The 20,379-nt window shown below is 36.1% G+C and overlaps 1 protein-coding gene across 7 annotated transcripts in view; it reads left to right on the top strand.

The window, feature by feature from the left end:
* LOC126870357 (E3 ubiquitin-protein ligase RNF38) overlaps positions 1-19,331 on the top strand; it is a 41,657-nt gene extending 22,326 nt beyond the window's left edge. For 2 of the 7 annotated variants that reach the window (XM_050627984.1, XM_050627985.1), the window contains exons 2-10: positions 5,024-5,592; positions 8,651-8,852; positions 8,931-9,018; positions 9,651-9,736; positions 9,830-10,414; positions 10,749-10,949; positions 11,055-11,353; positions 11,706-12,009; positions 12,254-19,331. In XM_050627984.1, coding sequence (XP_050483941.1) covers positions 5,357-5,592; positions 8,651-8,852; positions 8,931-9,018; positions 9,651-9,736; positions 9,830-10,414; positions 10,749-10,949; positions 11,055-11,353; positions 11,706-12,009; positions 12,254-12,328 — 2,076 coding nt within the window. In that variant the 5' untranslated portion in view covers positions 5,024-5,356 and the 3' untranslated portion in view covers positions 12,329-19,331. Of the gene's footprint in view, positions 1-2,901; positions 5,593-6,336; positions 6,685-8,650; positions 8,853-8,930; positions 9,019-9,650; positions 9,737-9,829; positions 10,415-10,748; positions 10,950-11,054; positions 11,354-11,705; positions 12,010-12,253 lie in introns of those variants that run through there. The other 5 variants (XM_050627981.1, XM_050627982.1, XM_050627983.1 and 2 more) reach the window with 4 other exon arrangements.
* The last annotated feature ends 1,048 nt before the right edge of the window (positions 19,332-20,379 follow it).

Genomic DNA, 20,379 nt, shown 5'->3' with positions numbered 1-20,379 from the left:
TGCTCACCGGTGCACGTGCACCGTTATCCCTTTAAAGGAAGGAATAAATGCCAGTGTAGTAGATAAAAAGAAAGATATCTGCCGCAATAAATAATAAATAATTACTTAATAGCGATAAAACGACATTTTTGTGTAATTTTATGTAAAATATGAAATAAATATTTTAATTTTGGAACGAATGGTCGATACAGGATGATTCAAAATATGAAAATGTTTTTTTAATTATTTCGTGGAGTAATCATTTATGGAATAGATGCTTTTTTTTCTTGTAAAATAATATACAATTATCTTATGATCTTATAACTGTAGTTATTAAATATTGGTTTAGTAAGGGATATATAAATTGCAAAATTTTCCTTTTTTATTACTTTATCTTCTGAAAGATTCTTCGTTACTCCATAAGGAAAATTTTGAATTTGCTGTTATTAAAGCGGAGAGTTACTTTGTTTTCCTCTTGGATTAACTATTTCACGAATTTCGGTTGTTAATAAGAATTAAAAGATCAGACAAAAATTAAACGTATTTGTTCGCTATCTTGTATTAGATACTCTTATCTCCCCGCGTGACATATGGCACGTTCACCTGGCGCCCTTGTGCAACCCATCTACTCTCTCGATACCAAGATCGACGGTTGTTGCTAAAAATTCTGCCCGACCAACAGATAATTCCATTATTCATTTTTATTTACAGTTTAATGCATCGTCTACCTTCCTCGGTTAAATATTTATTTTGAGTTGTAGTATATCTTTAAATACCCCATTGCAAGGTCCTTTCTACTATCCTGTCGAAAAAATACAAGGAAATTTATTTATAGATCTTTCGGAATTTACATTTAAAAAATTACTTCACGTGTAACATAAATTTTTATTTCAGAAATATTTTTAAAATATATTAAGTTCGACAAACATTAGTCTAAATAGAATTACGTTTCGCAAAATTTGCAAATAATATACTCCAACTTTAAATTATTAAAAAAAAGAAAGAAATTACCATCTTTGAGGTATTCGTTTGAACTCTTAAGAAATATGGTCCTTCTTCGACGACATGATAAAAATTTCTTTAAACACTATCTATCCAATTATATACTCCGTATAAAATGAACCGTTCTATTAAATTTTCTTCTCTCAATATAAAAACATTGAAAACGCGCGAGCGAGAATTACATGCACTTCAACCGCCATATTGTATAGCGTAAACTTTACCATCACCTAACCAGCCAGTGTTGACATAAATTCCATGCCAAGAACATCAATTCCACCATCGTATAACCAAGTAATCGTTAGCTATCGCGACATTTCCCGTCCACTCGTATAACAGAAGTTCCATGAGCGCTAACGCAAGGAGAACATGTGCCATCAGGCCCAGGAAAGCGAAGAGACTCCATGTCCACTGTGATGCACGTCCAACAAAACTATCCTCTTCAGTCTCAGTGTCTTGATAATACTTAATTTCATACTTAACATCGTTCCAACAAATCTCCTATATCTCGACTTCAATGAGAATCTTAAATCCTGTAAATGAGAATTTTCGATATAGAAAACCACGGTATCGAAACTTTATTTCGAAAGACAAGAAGCAAAAACCCATGTATTTGAGTACAATGAGAATTTTCAGTAAAAAAGCGTATTCCTATGTTATGTTGGACTTGCATAAAAATCTCATCTACCATCGGCGAGAATCTTTTTATAGAACGTAGAACTCCAGAAGAAGGAATGGTATCCTTGCCCAGGTCGAAAATTTGCTACAATCGGAGGCTTATTTCCAGTCGTCCAGGATACGCATATATTTTTATTTTGCTTGGGCTGTGCGGGGCCATGGCCTGCACAAAAGCAAAGAGAGAGGTTGGCCCAAAGCAACGGGGCCTGGATATTCCGGTTCATTTAATCGTTTCTTCGGACTTCGTGGTCAGGACCCTGGGTCTCTCATTCCTCTCTGGGTTTCTTCACGAGGAGACGAGAAATCGAAAGAAAAAAATGACGACGATGTGCCGTGGGTACACAAAGGAACCAGAAAATGGTACCTCTAGACAGCGTCATAGGACGCTGCCACCCAAATTGCCTCTCGATCCCATGAAATATCTTCTTTCGACGAAAAGAAACGCATTTTTTTCGAGTTTTGCGAACTTCGATGATTCTTGTAACGATATATGCAACGATTAACACGTCGAAAATATTATAAGATAAAAGCCATTAGTGGTTAATGTTGTACTTATTTAAAAGAACTCGTTGTTCTCTTTTTTTTTTTTTTTTTAAATCGTGTAGCATGCTTGAATCTTTTGAACGGGAATGAACATGCTACAATTTCACGCAATACTTGATATATTTTGTATATTTTTCCATATTATGTGCATTCTTCCATCTTCAAATTTCTCATAAATGGATAAAAATTGCCAATCTAAGAATAAACTATTTTCATTTTAAATTCTAATATATTGTTCGTATGTCGTTGAAACGGTATATTGTTACTTTAGATTTTAAATCCGAAGAGCCACAATTATGTCAATATTTTGTTATGCAGATAAAGCTATGTATAATATATAGTTATTCATACATTTCCCAATAATATTGCGTAACTTTTAAAAATTATTTTACAGTTTGTTCCTTAATGGATTGATCGGTACCATTGCTATCATAGAATCATGTATCTATCACCAGAAATCCACGTCTGTTAACTATTGTGCATCCTCTGTGCTCTTTGCATGAAATGCTTCTCCTTCTTTTTTTACGCTATTCTGCTTCCAGTATTTACTTATCAAATGAATTTAATCTCCTTTTTTAAAATTTCCACTGCTTCATGGACAACTAAAAAATAGCTAATTAATGATTCTTAATTATTGTAGTATGTTAGGTAGCTTTGTATGCTTGATGAATTTGTCACCGTCTGTTTCGTATGCTCCTGTAGCTTTTCACGCTAGAACGTCAGAACGTGGCTCGCGTGTCGACGGCCCATCGAAGAGGAGCGATTTCGACGAACACATTTTTTCCTTCAGAACGTATGCTCAGGCTGATTGAATTGATGAACGACAGGAGAACGAGAGAAGAGGACGTCGTGGTCTCGAAGGAGGCAATGACTTGGTCGTTGATCGTCAACGTTTAACGCATCTGGACCTGTCGTAACTTTAACGAACTCCGAATCTACAGGATGTTTCAAAATTTAACGCTACATTGATATATTAACCCCTCCAAAACTGAATTTTGTCCACTTTTCGTTTATATATAAAATTATTTTTTTATTAGTTACTAGTAACAAAGACATATTTTCTAATTTGGCATGATTTTGTAAAGAAGACATTAATGCACTAAAATTTGAGTCTAGTTTTACTGAGAACAAAGTACATTTATCGTTTAGTTAATTAACGATTATACTCAACGATCTTTTTTTCTCGCGAAGTAGCAAAATTAATAAAAATACGGAATAATCTTAAAATAATCTCATGGCAAGTGAAAAAAGGAACCAAGATTTTGAAACACCCTGTATAAAATCAAGCTAGTAGTATAACGTCGCTCGTGCATCGCTAGACCAAACAGAGGTTAACAAATGATAATTTAAATTTCAATGATTATCAATTTTCATCTTCGCATCGAATCCCGCAATTCTTTTTTTCTTTCTCTGCCCCTCTTTTCCCTCTTATCTCTTTTCTTGGATTTCGACGACGACGTCAACATGTGCATAAACGAGCAATAAAATCGACGAACGGTGATTTCATAAATATTCCTACGGAATTATTAAGCGTGATTTGCATACGTTGCAAACGCAAACCGCGATTCGCTCCTTTTCATGACGGGATACGCGAGCACGATGACGAGAGCGTGAACGTTTGCTAACGGCGAGCGAGAGAAACAAACATCAATGGCAGTATTATTCTTTCACAAAAAAAAAAAAGAAAAAAATTAAACAAGTAAACGAGTAAAATGAAAGTTTAAAAAAATAAGAGAGAAATTAAGATCAACGAGATCGTGGTTTTTGTAAAGAAATAAATTGAACACACAAAACAGTAACAAAGATTAAACTAAGCATAAGAAAGACATAAAATTATTTTTAGCTTTGTTACATAGATATTAAATGACGCAATCTGGACCAGAATCGAAAGTTAACAGTTCAGAACCTTAACTGAAATAATTAAAGTTTGAAAGCGTCTTTTAAACCTGTACTGCTGTATTATATCGAATTGCTTGAATTCATTGGAACGTAATTAATATTATCTTCCTTGAATCATTGAACCCCTGAAATTCGATTCTGGACCAGTAGGTGGCGGGGAGATTTTTTTTCTCAACCGGAAACGTATCCGAACTCGTCGCCACTCAGAGCTCTAGTTGCCCGGAAAAAGCATGCGAATGTTCACTCAAACTTTGCCAACAAATACGAGCACGTAGTTTAACAAAGATGATGTTTCGAAATAGAAATCGCCGTGTTTCTATCGTTAATTATAATTGAACTATTTCAGTCGCGAACTCCGCGAGATACGCCAGATGTAGCTTCAGTAAAACAATTAATAATTCCTCTAGTATATATATATATATATTATATATCTATACATTTTCTTTATTCTTATATACAATTATCACAGTGTATTACTGCATGGTATGTTTGTTTCTAAGACACATTCTATGTTCTTATTATCGGCTGTTACTACTTTGTACGTGACCAAAAATCATTCCGCGATATCATACATATTTAGATCACGTCGCCGCTTGTTCGTCTTCACACTACCTATCGAAAATGACATATTTTTTTTCTTTCTTTCATAATCTTACATCTCATTTATATTTACGTTATGCTTACAACATTAAGGAGATAGAAAAAATTCGCAATTGCATTTCTCTTCAAAAACAAGTACGCGACGCGACAAAAGTACGGGGCTCCTGAGATCAGCGGCGTCGTCTCTGGCGTTTCGAGCAACACTCGAACATGGCGGCGAGCTCGGATGTTCTCTCGACATTTCGAAAGAACGGCGCGCGAGGTGGAAATCGCCTCTCGATCATCTAGCCTCTTCTCGCCGTGTAACGTTCGAATATCTCGCCAGGTTCTCTCTCGATAGCCGGAGTCGGAGGAGTTAACGTGCGGCGTGCACGTTTCGAACTGAAGGGGGCCAGAAACGTGTACGAGGTCGGGCAAAATCACGAGGCGAGGTTAACCTCCTCCGCCTTGCCGTGTCGTGTCCTCCCGTTTCAACCACGAAAACGAAACCAGCAGGGAGAAAAAAAAGAGGTGGAGCGATACCGTGTGGCTCTCGTTGTGAAAGAGAGAAAACGAAAAGAAAAAGAAAAAAGGAAAAGTAAGAGTGACGGAAAAGGAAGAAAGAGAACGAAAGGGTAGAATAATAGGATCGAAACGAGACAGAGCAAAGGGGGAGGGAATGAACGGCCCTGGGAGTCATCAGCATCGCGGCTTGGGCATGCAGGGACGTTATAGGGCCGTAGTAACTGCTGGCACCCCGGCAGGGCCCCACTCTCGACCCCCAGCGCCCCCTCACGCCCGCGGTGGATGGCACCCTCATAATCAGCACCCTCAGCACGCCCAGATACCTCAGCAATACACCGGCAACAAGGAATACCCGTATCGACAATGTCCACCACCACGCTTCCATAACGGGTATATCATTGCAATAACGAACCTGGTGCACCTTCTGTGCATATTCTCTTATATCACAAATTTTGCAATATCATTCTTTTTTTTCTTTACATGTTACGTTTCTACATAAACTTCATATTTTGCAAACATTCTTCTGCTTTTTCTTTAGGTTTTTGTGAAAGATATTTTTCTTTAGATTTTCGTACACGTAATTGTTATTTTATTCTGTACTATGTTCGTGCGACTATCTACTACATATAAGGCATTTCATAATGTTAGAAAACTAAACAAAAGTTCGATATTCTAAAGTTATTTTATACTTTACTCTGTACAGACGGTTTAAAATTTCGCGGGGTTGATGACTCCACAGTCGACTCTACAGCCAAGTTAAAAATTCTCGAGAAGATGCGATAGAGTCTTTTCAGAGTTAGCATCGTATGATGCTGCGCAACCCATTCGTATACGAAACTACACTTTACGAAGTAATCGAAAGTGTTACGATTTGTTATCGCTAGACTTTTTTTATTTGCCTACATGGTTACATAACTGTTCGTAACGTCGAGAATTACGTATACATCGGTGTAATTCTTGAGAAGGTCACTTTGTTACGCTATCGATCGATCGAGAATCGAACATTCGTCGATAGGTTTTCGCATTTACCAACATGAATGATCGATATGGAAGGGAGTGATTGTCGCGAAAGTTTTCTGTTCGAGTTACGCGTTACGCCTAGTAAGTGTGTATTTAATTTTCAGAGTAACCGACATTGAAGAGTCGACCATTCTAATCGACGATAATAAACGCGCATAACGTTGTCCTCGAGTTGCGACGCTACAGATGCAATCGTGGTGCTTTTTCGTTTTCACATGCACGGTTTAGTGTCCGTCAGTCCGTTGAAACTTTCGTTTTTCTTTTCCTCTCGATCTCATCGAATTTCGGGACTTGTCTTTCGAGTTTGTTACTGTGATTAACATTCCGCGAGTTGGAAACACGGTATTTCTAGTCTATGAACCACGCGACACATAAACACACGTGTGCATGCGAAAAATACAGATGTTAGCTTGTTCCATTGAGATGATTTTGTGATACTGCTCCTGTACATACACACATGTTGTACGTATGTAATATAGAAGGATGAATACATACCGATTTGCTAAAAGAGTGACACTAATAAATAGTAGAAGTAAACTTTAAAGTTTAAAATAGAAAGTTATTAATTACATATTATAATACTCAATAATGAGAATATTTGCTTTCTTTTACAAATTGGCACATTGATCTTTACGTAATTATGATACTCGTACTCTAATAAAGAGCTAAATAATCGCTCAGCTAATTTTATAAATATCTCGAAATTGACAGTCTTTTTATGTGTTATTCTTGTAGTAAATCGACGATATGTAAACATGACACATGTTCACACAACTAAATATATGGCACGATTAAATACACTCGTAAGAATATATCGCGCGGCTAATTATTTTTGTTCAATATGATATCTTTCCTGCAAAATTTATATTTCGCGAGTTTGTAATGAAACTGTTCATAGCTGCATGAGACACCATACAGCACGCGACCTTGAAGGTATTATGTATATACAGATCAATAACAATCTTTAGCATTCGTTAACAGAATATGTAACTATGATCTTTTTCTGTGCCATAACGAATGCTTGTTCTTGTTTGAATTATTATTTTCTTCTTCATTCTCCTCGTCTCTATTTTCTCTGTACTCTACATATCATGTTTAAATCTTCTCTTCACTGGTTATCTTGTTTAGCATGCCACCGAATGTCAACTATTTTTTAAATAATTATAAGTATTGTCAACTTGTTTGAAAAGTGACACGATTATTTTAATATATTACTTTTCCAGCAAATTGACGATATACAGTTCATTTCTTCGTATTGCGTGTACTTGGTTGTCACGTGTGTTTTTTTTTTTTTTTTTTTGTTTGTTACTATCTCGTCTAAAAGCTTCCGTAAAAGTAAGACTACGTTTTACAATGGATTCGTCCCATATCGCTATTTTATGGATATCGTACACGATTCATGTAAACACGCCATAATATGGAATTTATTCAGCTACGCGTTACTAACAATAATATTATTCTCGTTTCGTATCTAGTCAAACGAACACTGTTTTATTTTAAATCTGTAAACGTATTAGCATTACAGATACCGTTGACTAAAATATAAACCTTGTATATGTCGAAAGATCAAAATGGCAGTTACATAAAAAATATATTTTAAAATCAAATATTGCTTCTTATAATTTATAAAAACTCATTGAAATCTGTAAAAATGCAAATCCAATTCTTCGCAAATCTACGAGAAAAATTTATGAAATTTCTATAAAGAATTGTAATTTGTTATTTTGATGACTCTGATAGTTCTAGTATTAAGATTGATACAGCAGGTGCGTTGTCGTCACCATAGTAATATTCTATATTCTACAATAGAAGAAAATCATGTTTATTATTACATCAAATTGTGTCATATATTAAGGAATCGTCCGATCAGTAGCACTCGTATTAATTGTTCGATAGATCGATACACGTGAATGATCAAGAGTTGACGTAAATCGTGTTCAAGGAGGAAAAATGAACTCCAAGTTATGCGTATATCGACGTTACGGTGAAAGTACTTGTAATTCAATGTAATGTAATTCAATGATTCTAAACGATCTATAAGAATTTCTGTGGAACTACTGGAATTGTTAACTACTATAAGTTCTGAATAATCCTCATTATCTGCATTAACTCTGCTACGATCTTTACATTTTTCTATTTCAATTTTCAAATTGAATCTAATAAATCTAAGAAAAGATCTAGATCTAATAAATTGTAATTCCGATCTATTACGAATTAATTGTTATTTATTATTTATTTTGAATCTGATATAGAATTTTACACAGATATAGTCTCTGAAACTTTTCAAAAAATATTGTTTCCAAAAGTTCTGCAGAATCTTATGCACCAGTGTCTTATGCAATGTGATGCCAAACACCTCGATTTCATGGTAACGTCGACACTCGTCGTCCTTTCTAATATAATCGCTAACAATTCTCTATGTATTTAGGGATTGTCCTGGCGTCGGTACGTCTTCCGGGCCAAACGGCAAGGAAGTTTCGTATCACGGGAACGTAGGCGGGTCTAGCGTGGGGTACAAACCGCCCCCGCAGCACAGTCCGCAATCAAGAGGTCCACCGGCTCACTTTCCACAAGAGTCCGTGGGCCCACCGGCCAATTCTCCACCGTTGCACATTAACATTTGCGGGCAAGTAAGTACCCCTCCTTCTGTACTATCTACGAGTCAGTATCTGTGTGTTTTCTTTCTTAAAAGATATATGTACTCGCAGGAGAACGCAATGCGTGGTCCATTATTGAACATGAGTCCAGGTCTTGGAGCTAGCGGCGTCGATATGGAATATCGTAGAAGTTCTCAAGGTATCTTTAGACTTTCGAGATACATTGTACAAACATATATTATTATATATGCTATACTATACTATACATGCATATATGATAGTATGCACATATAAAGTAATGTATACACACATATATGCATGTATACATTAATAATACCAGTAAATATTGCCACACATGTTGATATTTAGTACAGATCGAATTTCTATGTTTTTATCTCTTAGTTATCCTATTATTAAACTGCGAATGTTTATGTAAATTCGTATTCATATGATGCAACTAAGGAAATAAAATCTAAGGAGAAGTATGTGTGAAATTTCAACAACTAAATGTCGTAAGGGGTACTATTTTGTTATGTTATGTATGTTCTGTGCATTTTTACACATTTCAATTTCTCACAAATGCATAAACGTCCGTAGTCTATTTATTATAAATCTGTATTCTACTCATGATACGAAATATTAAATGAAATAAAATTTATTAGAATCTCCTAATAGATGTAACTGGTAGGTGTCTTATTACTTCTGACTGTTAGGTAGTGTGCTGTTTATAGATTTTTGATTTAGTGTACGACCATTGTATACATATACATAGCTTCTTTGACCCTATGGCTGAAAGTGAATGAGAGGTTATTTCTTGTATCTTTATTTCAGCGACAAACCAACTGCCTCTGAGTCCTGTACAAATCCAGCCATCGCCGCCATATTACAGACAGCCTAGTCAAGACGATGGTAGAAAGGTATACGTCTGTGCACTTTACCAAAATTTCTGTTCGATCGTTCCATCACAATTTTTTACTTTCAATGCAAGATCGATATCGGTATAATTTTAGAGTGAATCTCCTTCGAGGAAACGCCGTCGAATATCCCGCAACGGTGCCGTTTCCGGAATAGAAGTTCGTGAAACTACGCCACCCTCGCCTACACCGTCATTGCACACTACTCCGCCGCCATGGGAGTTCTCAACGGCGCCCCAGAGGCGATCACCTCGAAATCATATGTCGACACGCGGCAGTCCAACTATCAGAAATCGTTATCAACGATACACAGACTCGTTCGGCTTGTCTTACCCTTTCGTGCCCGGTCATACCCCTCATCCGCCCATTCATAACTCCCACCATGGGATTCACAATTCTCATCACAACATTTCGCACCATAATATACATAATTCGCATCATAATATGCATAACGCGCATCAGACGCATCCCCATCATCCACCTGGTACGGGACACCATCCCGCGCAAGGAGCAAACGGCCCTGTGGTCGTGGACGTCGGGCAAGTCGGTGTTTCCGGTTTGGGGGTTGCCGTTAGCGGGGAACCACTCTGGCATCCTCAGGCGACAGGTTACAGGATCCCATGCCAGCTGCACGGCATATACACACCGACCGGAGCACACGCGTTCGCACATTCGTGTCAGGTAAATGTTTTATAAAATCAATATCGCAACTAATTTTATAATAGTCAATAATCTTGAACAAATTCAGGAACTAATCCTCTATAAATATGACATCATATTCCTTCTGTATGATCTTATAACGTAAATTTTGTTGCGTTTAAAAAATTTTACTTTTTATGGTATTTCTAGTTAAGATACTAAATTTATATGTATATAAAATTTGAGTAATTATATATATTATATATATAAATCTAAACATTTAATTGAAATTTTAATTAATTAATTAATTAAATAAATTCCTAAAAGAGTTTGAGATACTTAGAATATTATAATAGATAAATTTATATTTCCCCAGGTTACCCACCATCATAGTCACTATTCAGCGGCTCATCCGACCCACCCAGGCCACAGCCTGGTCGGTTCAATAGTTGGCGCTGCATCCAGAGGATACCCAACACCAACCGGAGGTCCTGTAGCGGCTCTTCATCACGCTCACGCGCCTCCTCCACCCGTCCATACTACTCATTACACTGCGCACCATCAACTTTCCCAACAGGTACGATTCACCAGTTAAGACAAATTATTATAGTATACAGGATATTTTATCATTACTAAGAGAAAACATTTATCTAACGTTTTTCATTTTTTTTTTTTGTTACAGCGAGAAGTTGAATTAGAGTTAATAGAGTCCCATCATCATCATAGAGTGGGAGCTACAGCCGGTGCCCCATTACCATTACCACACTCGTATTCACCGCCAGCTCTAACTCAAGTTACCACTCCTACTCCTACTCCTATATTCTTATCAGAAACGAGGAACAGTCAATTGGAAATGATTCAAACCAGAACTCGGCGCACACCGTCCAACGTTCACACGCTCAGACGACCAAGGTCGAGTAGATGGAGAGGTACGCCTCCGATAGCACCGGCTACTTATTCAGGATTCCTGTTACACTTCTTGTAAGTATCACTTTGTCGTTACTATTGATACCAATCGGCGCTGCCCAAGGAAATACATAGACATCTTCATGTCTATGAGTGAAAAAAATCCCCGTTGTACTTCATTAATGCTAAATGACCTTTAGTTTTATATATATACATCCAAGATATAATGCTCTCGGGTTCCATTTTTTTAGTTGCAATCGCAAAAATATGAATGTACACCTACATTCTATTGCTATTAATAAAAAATATGGACTAAACAAATAGAAAAGAATTATTATAAGATTTGTAAAAAATCTACTATGAATAGTCATGATTCAACCTCATTTATGACGAGTTCGTTTAATTTACAAAATTTTGCAATTTACAGTGCAATGCTCAGCAATCCACCATTATCTCCGTACAGTCAGGCGGAACTATCCTCGCCGGACTCAGCGACCGAAAATTACGAAGCACTGCTCTCTTTGGCAGAGAGACTAGGAGAGGCTAAGCCACGAGGATTGACTCGGGCTGAAGTGGAGCAGTTACCCTCGTATAAATTCAACGCGGAAACACACCAAGGAGACCAAACCAACTGCGTGGTCTGCATGTGCGACTTTGAAGCTCTGCAGTCACTGCGTGTTCTACCGTGCTCGCACGAATTCCATTCTAAATGCATCGACAAGTGGCTTAAAGTAAGTTTATTGAGAATAATACGATTCTATATAGACCATTAGCGATCCACTATATACATCGAGGCTGATACTTTTGTGGTGGATCGTCAATTCGTTCTATTACATACTAAACTAACAGTTGAAGAGCTTCCTGAAATTAATTATTATATAATCATCTATAAACTAAGAATATTATTTGAGGCTTGAGACTTGCCTAAATTAAATTTCAATTAATGACCATAATTTATTAATTTTTTAATTACAGTCAAATCGAACGTGTCCAATATGTCGCGGGGATGCCGGAGAATACTTTGGAAACAGCGGGACCGGTAGCGACTGACGCCAAGCCGCTCAAGTACACTAGCGCCAACTGTCACGGATCTCAGGGACGCTACTCAGCACAGAGCTTCCAGCGATCACGTTGCTGGTTTGTGCAAATTTCTGTTGACAAGCATTTCTCGCCTTTTCTCTGACCGAGTCGTTAGTATGTCACGGTTGATCACCTCGATTTTGCGAAGAGGAGAGGATTGGGAATGAATGAAACACGGAAAACAAAAAAAAAATATAAGGGGGATAAAAAAAACATAGTAAAATTCAGGGTATGTTGTCAGGGTGTTTGGTGTCGAGAAATGGACCACACACACGCAATAAAAGTACACGATTTAAAATTGCAGCATGCAACATTTTTACAATGCGAATTAACGTCTCTGCGTTTATTCCATTATTTTTTCTCGAGAATAGACAAGTCTGACAGGTTTGAGAAAGAAAGAGTGTATAATAACAAGTAATGAGCAAATCAATCAAGATTGAAAGCAATGAAGGAAATTTCGGAGATTTGTTAAAAGCTATCAAGCATTTCAGGTCAAGATTAAAGTCTGACTTAATGTATTCGTTTTGTTTCATCGATGCGCTTCGAGTTTAATCGTGTTTAATGCTCGTTTGTTGTTTTTTCCTTTTCATATTATTACTTCGTCAAATTGTGAAGTTTATTCTGTACATAATTACTTACGTAATACGCAAAACTATAATCGCTACTTTCCATTAACGTTCCAGTTTTTATTACTATCACGAGTACTACTACTACTATTATTATTATTATTATTATTATTAATATTATTATTATTATTATTATTATTATTATTATTATTATTATTATTATTATTATTATTATTATTATTATTATTATTATTATTATTATTATTATTATTATTAATATTATTATTATTATTATAGTGATAGTTGTATTTTTAATCCTACGAATTGTACATATATACTCGCATAAACGCGCTCCTATCACAATGAGACATACACTACAGCCAATTTGATTTTGTAAGTAATTTTTTTTGTATTTTTTCTCTTTGGGCACATAACCAAATGTAGCGTGAACATTCTTTTCTTTTCTTTTTCTCGCGGCAAACAAGTTAAGATATATCATTATGTGGAGTAAACCGATTAGAGGAAAGAAAAGATTCGATCTTTCTAACCTATATATATATATATATGCTTTACGTGTCTTTTTACGTAGATCGGATAATCACTCTTTTGTCACGTCGAACTCGTAAGTGTTTTTCTATAGCGACTAGGGATTGTAGATAAAAAAAAGAAAAATTATTAAATTATTTTGTCAGATGACGTAAATATTTTGTAAATAATCTGGCGAAACATTCGATGTTCGTTTTGAGGAACACAAAAGGTAGCAGATCCGTTTTCCATTGTACTCACTTCGTCGCGGATCGTTTTCTTTCGCCCGAAAGATAAGTTTCCCTAATACTATTACTGATTCACAGGCTATCGTAGAACGTAGAATTAACGGGGGGAGGGGGAAGGAAAGGTAAATGGATCAAATATTGTTCGAAACGTGACGAAGATTAAAGAAAAGGCTCTTCAGCAATAGTTTTCATGCAAAAAAAAAAGGAAAGAAAGCTGCGTAAAGAAGATACAAAACTGAACAAAAAAAAAAAAAGATAAGAACACTGCTTCTGTTTCCTGTGTATCTACCTCTAAATAGAAGAAATGAAACGATTCATATTTTTTTATACACACATCTCATAAACAATAAACGTACGTACGCTAAGAAAACCAAAAAAAGAGAGAGAGAGAGAGAGAGGAAGGGAGACAGAGAAAGAAAAACCGCTGGATAGAAGAAAAAGAGAAAAAACGAGTTAACCGCGATTTTTCGAATTTCCACGAATATTAACCGTAATTAACTAAATTACAGATTAAGATTTACCTGGTATATAAAAAGAAATAAGATAACTTGTATTTAGAAGTCTCTAACAGAGAAAAAAACAGAGTTTATGAATTAGAATACTATTGGATTAGACACGTATTTAAAAATAAATGAAAGATTGATTCGTTTTTGAGAAAAACGTACGTTCCCAAGGTTTTTCGTAAAGGGCTTTCATATTAATCTCAACTGAGCGATACCACGTGGAAAGAGAGCGCTTTTGTTATCGGAAAATTTGAAATAATCTTTCTTGTTATTCATGAGGCTCTTCATACTTGCACAAGTATGATCAATTAGCAAATTTCTGTTGCGCTTTATAGTTAAATGAAATTGTTATGTAAAAAGTTTCTTACGCAATTGCTATAATAATCTATAATAAAATTTACTTGTAATCGATTTGTTTTAGATTAGTAAAAATTTTCCGAAGTTAATTCTTTTTTTTCTTCTTGTATTCTTTAAGAGTTCGTTCTTTTTCTAAAGATATACATAGTAAGTAGTTGATAAATAATTATATTAATTGAAAATTCTATTTGTTCTCGGTTTTTTGCGTTAGTTAGTTTTTAATGTAATCGATCGATGAGATGAAAATCACGTGGTGTGTCGTACAGTGAAAGGTAACGGTCGGACATCATCAAACGTAATCGAAAGGCGGAAAAACGCATAACACCGCGATCATGTTCGTACCTCTTTGACCTTATCCTTCCATTTTTTATCGCGTGCCTTTACTTTACTGACCGTGTATCGGGAAAAAGACTATGGGAGTTCTCATGCGAAAAGTCGACGAAGGGAAGAGATATGGGTTATTATCATAAAGGAAAGCCGAATCGACGCGAATCATGTTCGTTATTTCAGAGAAACAAATGTAAAAGAAAAGAGTGGAACGACATAAAGCACAAAAACAAAACCATGTGGTGACAAACGTGTCTGATGAATCGAAATGCTTCGTCGTTGTGCATCTGCGTATAGTTTATTATAAAATAGAACATCAATAGCGCTTCAACATTAAAAAAATCGTTTGAATATCGTTTTTGTTAAATTTTGAAATATTCCACTTAGAATTCGATACTGCAAAGGAGTTTCTCGATTTATTTTAATATTCTATAATTTTGATTTTTAAATTTTATACAAGTTTGTTCGAATAATATTGATACGTTAGATTATCGATATTATCTAAATCCGCTGATCTGTAATTCGTTCTCAGATGAACACGATAAACAGTTCGATTTATCCATAAACGAAACTCGTCCGTGCAAACGCATATACGTAAAACATGTACTTTTTAGTAGCTTTGTACAGGTCTAAGGCTGCGTTCGCGAAAAGTTACCAGATGCAAGTGACGTGGGTCGGAAACAAGCAACAGCTCGTTTAAAATTAGTAGGCCTGCTCGAGGTTGCCGACATCTCGCTCCTCCGCTATTCGTTTCATTATTCCACCACTCAAGCTTCTATCTTCTTGTCAATTTTCTCGGACAGAGAATTGAAATCAGTAATCGTATATTCTCTGTCGCTTAAAAAGCAAAAATAATACCTATATAACAATCGAAATATGTATGTAAAATTATATACATACTCGTATATAAATATAGAGGGGAAAGCGGCTTTGTGCGGCAGCGGATGTCGAACGAAGCGACGCAAATCAAAAGTCGATTTCCTTACCGGTTACAACCACCTCTTGTTCAAACTGCGTTTCGTTTCTATCAATCGCGCGCTTTTTTCCCATCCGCGTCATTTGCATCTATGTAGCGCGTCGCGTAAACCCAGCTCATTATCGAACACAATATCAAAAACTCGTGTGCGTGTGTGTGTTCGTGTTGCTGTGTGTATATTCAAAATGGAAAGAGAAGGAAAAAGAAAGAAGAGTAAGGAAGGTAAAGACAAATGAAAGAGCGTTGGTTTTTCCTAGATGCGTTATAAGAGAACACATATCACTTTTCTCCATCGTATATCCACGCGTCTCGCACGCTCGCCCTCTTTGTCGCATTTTACACCCGGGAAGGAGAGGAAATAGGAAGAAAGGCTCACATTTTTTTACTAGTTTAAGACCATGAGAGTGAAAACGAGATGAAGAGAGAGAGAGAGAGAGAGAGAGAGAGAGAGAGAAAGAGAGAGTGAGTGTGAGGTTGTCAAAAGGGACGAGCGTTCGATTGGAAGGAGCTAATGCCGAAGAAATCATCCCTATCAAGGGATTAAGAATATTTTCCATTCTATCCTATATTACTTCCAAATTTTGAACTATTACTTCGTTCGATTTTTCGTAATGTTATAATCTGAAAAAGCATCCATCATTCGGAGTCTGTTTATCTTACTTATTAAATATTATATTATAAATACGGCGTTAAACATTAAATCTGTACAATCCGTGTATGTGTATAAAATTTCAACTGGGAGAAGATATAACCAAACGTTGTAGGAATAATATGGAATAGTATCAGAATTAAACCATACTTGTTGTAATCGCTGTTTCTGTAGAGATGAGTTTCTCTTATTTTCTTTCGGCTTTTAAATCGCCGATAATGTCGACTTTCGGCTGTAGTAACCTTGGCCCGTCCAACGCTCCGTCCCTTGATACGCTTAGACTAAGGTAGCATAACGAAATCCATAATGCGTACCTTAAACACACCCTGAATCCTAGTGTACCAGTCGCAGCAGAAAAACCTATGATCGGTTCCTGGAACGTCCTGTATCGTCTTAACGCCAATAGTTAAATTCAATTCGAAGAAAATGCTCTATGAAGCTTTGTTTTCTCGTTAATTACCGAGAGGCGATTTTTTAATAATACAGAGCATAAAAAGAGAAAGAGATGATAAGAATTTTATTTGAATGCATGTTCGAAGAACCGGTCACGAAACAGTACCAAAAGTAATTGTTCCGACGTATGAGTTCGCCCAAGTTGCTTTTAGATATAAACGATATAAACCCTTATATCATTTGTATATAGAAAGAGAAACATGTATTCGTTTATACATACTGTACATTAGACACGTATCACGTGTTGAAATCGCAGAAAGAAAAAAAAAAAAAAAAAGAAAACAAAGGAAGAACGTGCAATACGTTGCTTCGAGTCTCAATTACTTGGAGGATGAAGAAAGTAGCTGGCTTTAAAACGCGTAATATTGAAGTTGCGCGTTAACTCGACTGTTGCGTCGGCGTTGCTGAGGCCAGCTGCGCGTTCAACTGATTTATGCATATCGAAGGCCGCCGTTGAAGAATTCATCTTCTAAAAGCCGAATGTGTACTGGACGCAGCGGCGTGAAAGCCCTCGCTGAAGTAACAACGATCGATTTCGGCCTCTTCTTCTTCCCCTTGTTTCGCCTTTCGCGTTACTGTTTAAAACGAATTTCTATTTGTCTTGCTTTTTCTTTTTTTCTTCTATATTATTTTGGAAAAGTCAACGAATTCGATGCAGTATTATAACAATGATAGATTCGTGTTACCCGAGAATCATAAGTACGTATAGCAGTTTTCGCACGGTTGGCCGAACAGCAGACGACGTTTCATGAATCAAAATATCATTTTTAAAGAACGTCGTAATCCAAACCGAAAACCATATCCAGTGACCTGACGTCTTGTTTCGAATTGTCGATAAATCCGGAGAAACAGCAATAAATCAAACGATCTATAGAAAGAGAAAAATACATTGATATTTCGCATTCAAAATGTACGAACGCATAACTTCATTGTTTGCGGTTTACCATTCGTTTCATTTAGCAGCTCCTTTGAGACAACGATGAAGAAGCACAATACGTTCACTGAATCACTTCACGACATATAGTACAAGCATGCCATTAGTTTAGAATAATTTGTTTCTCGTTTCCTTTTTTTTTTCTTCACGACGGGAAAGTATTCCCTCCTGCGAGTGGTGCTCTCTTATCGTACGTTTGTTCGTTTTTCCAAACTTATGGGTAGCGTATACAATTAACTAACATGGAGATATCTGAAATGAACCAGCATATTGAAAAGAATTTGGAACGCGCTTAATTTAAGAAATAAAAATTAATTATATTAATTCCTACTTACTATGATATACATATTAAGTTTTCTAATTTTTTATGGGAAAGATTTTCCTCTCTGTTTTCCTTCTTATTTATTAATATTAATTTCTATATGTTATCATTTGCAAGAAGCACGTGGCTAGAAGCATTTTATATGTCTTCTTCAACGACGCGTTAAGATTATAAATCTCGTTGAAAATCAATATCGTCTAACAATAAAGATTCTTTTTCGCTCCTATACATGATGTACCACAAATAACTATATCACACTTAAAAAATACATTAACATCCCTCCCTTCGCTCCTTCTTCTATTATTTCTTCTTCATTTTTCTCATTTATTGGCGTGGCTAAGTAGATTTCTCGCTCTGTTAATAAAATAAATAGCGTGTAATAATTGGGATGGTTCGAGACGTTGTCCTCGGCAGCGTGAACTTGTGTAACAATTTTTATATATTTTATTCGTAGAATTGAATATATCGCCGCTGCAACTGCTGCTGCTGCTGCTGCTGATACCACTACTTCTTTGTTAACATATACGTATATACCAGAAATGCGTTAGACGCTTTTATACAAACTCGATTTAACGTTTTTTAATTGTACTGCAATATTTAATTTGTTCGTTAGTTATTGTTGTTATTAGTTATTATTATATATCATTACCATTAGCATTATTATTATTATGTTATTATTAACTTACCGTATCGGTTCATTAAATTTATCGATAAATACATTGTAATATCGCTAATATCGGAGGAGCATATTGTTAAATAACCAAAATGCGACACGAACTTCTGTATACAAATCAGAAATGGGGAAAAGCTTCGATGATTAAAAAACATCGAAGCGAGCTGAGTATCAGTAAACTATTGTACAGACGCGAAGATAACGATGCCAAACATTATATATTATTAATACGGATACTGCTGCTACTACTATCGCTATCGTCTACTATCACTTTCATTATCATTATCATTATTATTATTATCATCATTATTATTATTATTATTATTATTATTATTATTATCATTATTATTATTATTATTATTATTATTATACTTATTATTATTAATGTTAATATTATTATTATTATTATTGAAATATTATCGATCATTATTATTATGAGATTACACGACCTTTTTTTTCACGTTATGCTCCGAATGAATTTCTTTTCTCCGTTCATGAGTCTATTCATTCATCAACATATCCTTGGTATTTGTCATATGTAATTTCCATGAATCGTTAACTGCGGTCATAATTGATTTGCTCTAACATCGCATTATGCGGTTCGAGTGTATCGGCAGAATTTCCAAGCGAACAAGTACGTAGTTTCTCCTCTTGTAAATTGCGAACCTCGGTCGATACGCCAAACCATATCCGTACACGTTTATCTTTTTTTCTCTTTTATACACTACACAGTCAACACAGTAATGTGGTAAAAAAAGTTTCGGGACCAAGTTACGTCGACTAGAGTGTTAAAAAAGTCTTTCAGAATGAGAAACGTATCCATACCTGTACGTTTTCGTCAAAATAAGTCGTAAAATATCCATATTTACAGATAGTATAAGGTTTGAACCCATGCTTCGCTAAATTAGAAAGTGGCATTTTTTACTTCCACCAGACAAGTGCTATCGAAGGAGAAACAGTGGGCCAAAAATTTTAATTGGCTGCTCTAAAACGAAATTTAGTTCTAAGTCCTAAACTCGTAACGGTTCATTCTCGCTGGCATAATATTCCATCGACTTCGGTTGAACGTTGCGGAGACGCGTTATCGATCGCGGTATTACTGATCGATCCGTAACGCTGCCGTGGTTACCAGGCCCCCCTTGATCATGTCGCAGAATCCCATAATACAGCATTGCCTCAGCCAAAGGGAGTAGCCTCTAATTTGCGACGATGCCATTCCCATCGACGAGGATCCCTGCAGCGTTCTCGACACCCTCGGTGTTCGTGCGATTCGCAAGCGTCAGAGACGCGTCTCTACACGAGGGTCGCAAGGGTAACGAGAGAAAAGAGCAACAAAAAGAAAGAAAGATGAGAAAAAGAAGGAGAAATTGCACGAAGAAGATGGGGGTAATCCATGAGGGTCTGTGCGAGATGCGATAGAATTCGACTTGCTTTAAAGCGAGATATGCTCATATCTTCGTGACCCTATAGGTTAGGTTGGAACGTTCC

The sequence above is a fragment of the Bombus huntii genome, chromosome 10 (genome assembly GCF_024542735.1).
Source record: "Bombus huntii isolate Logan2020A chromosome 10, iyBomHunt1.1, whole genome shotgun sequence".
NCBI lineage: Eukaryota > Metazoa > Arthropoda > Insecta > Hymenoptera > Apidae > Bombus > Bombus huntii.
This window is presented reverse-complemented; position numbering and strand designations above follow the sequence as displayed.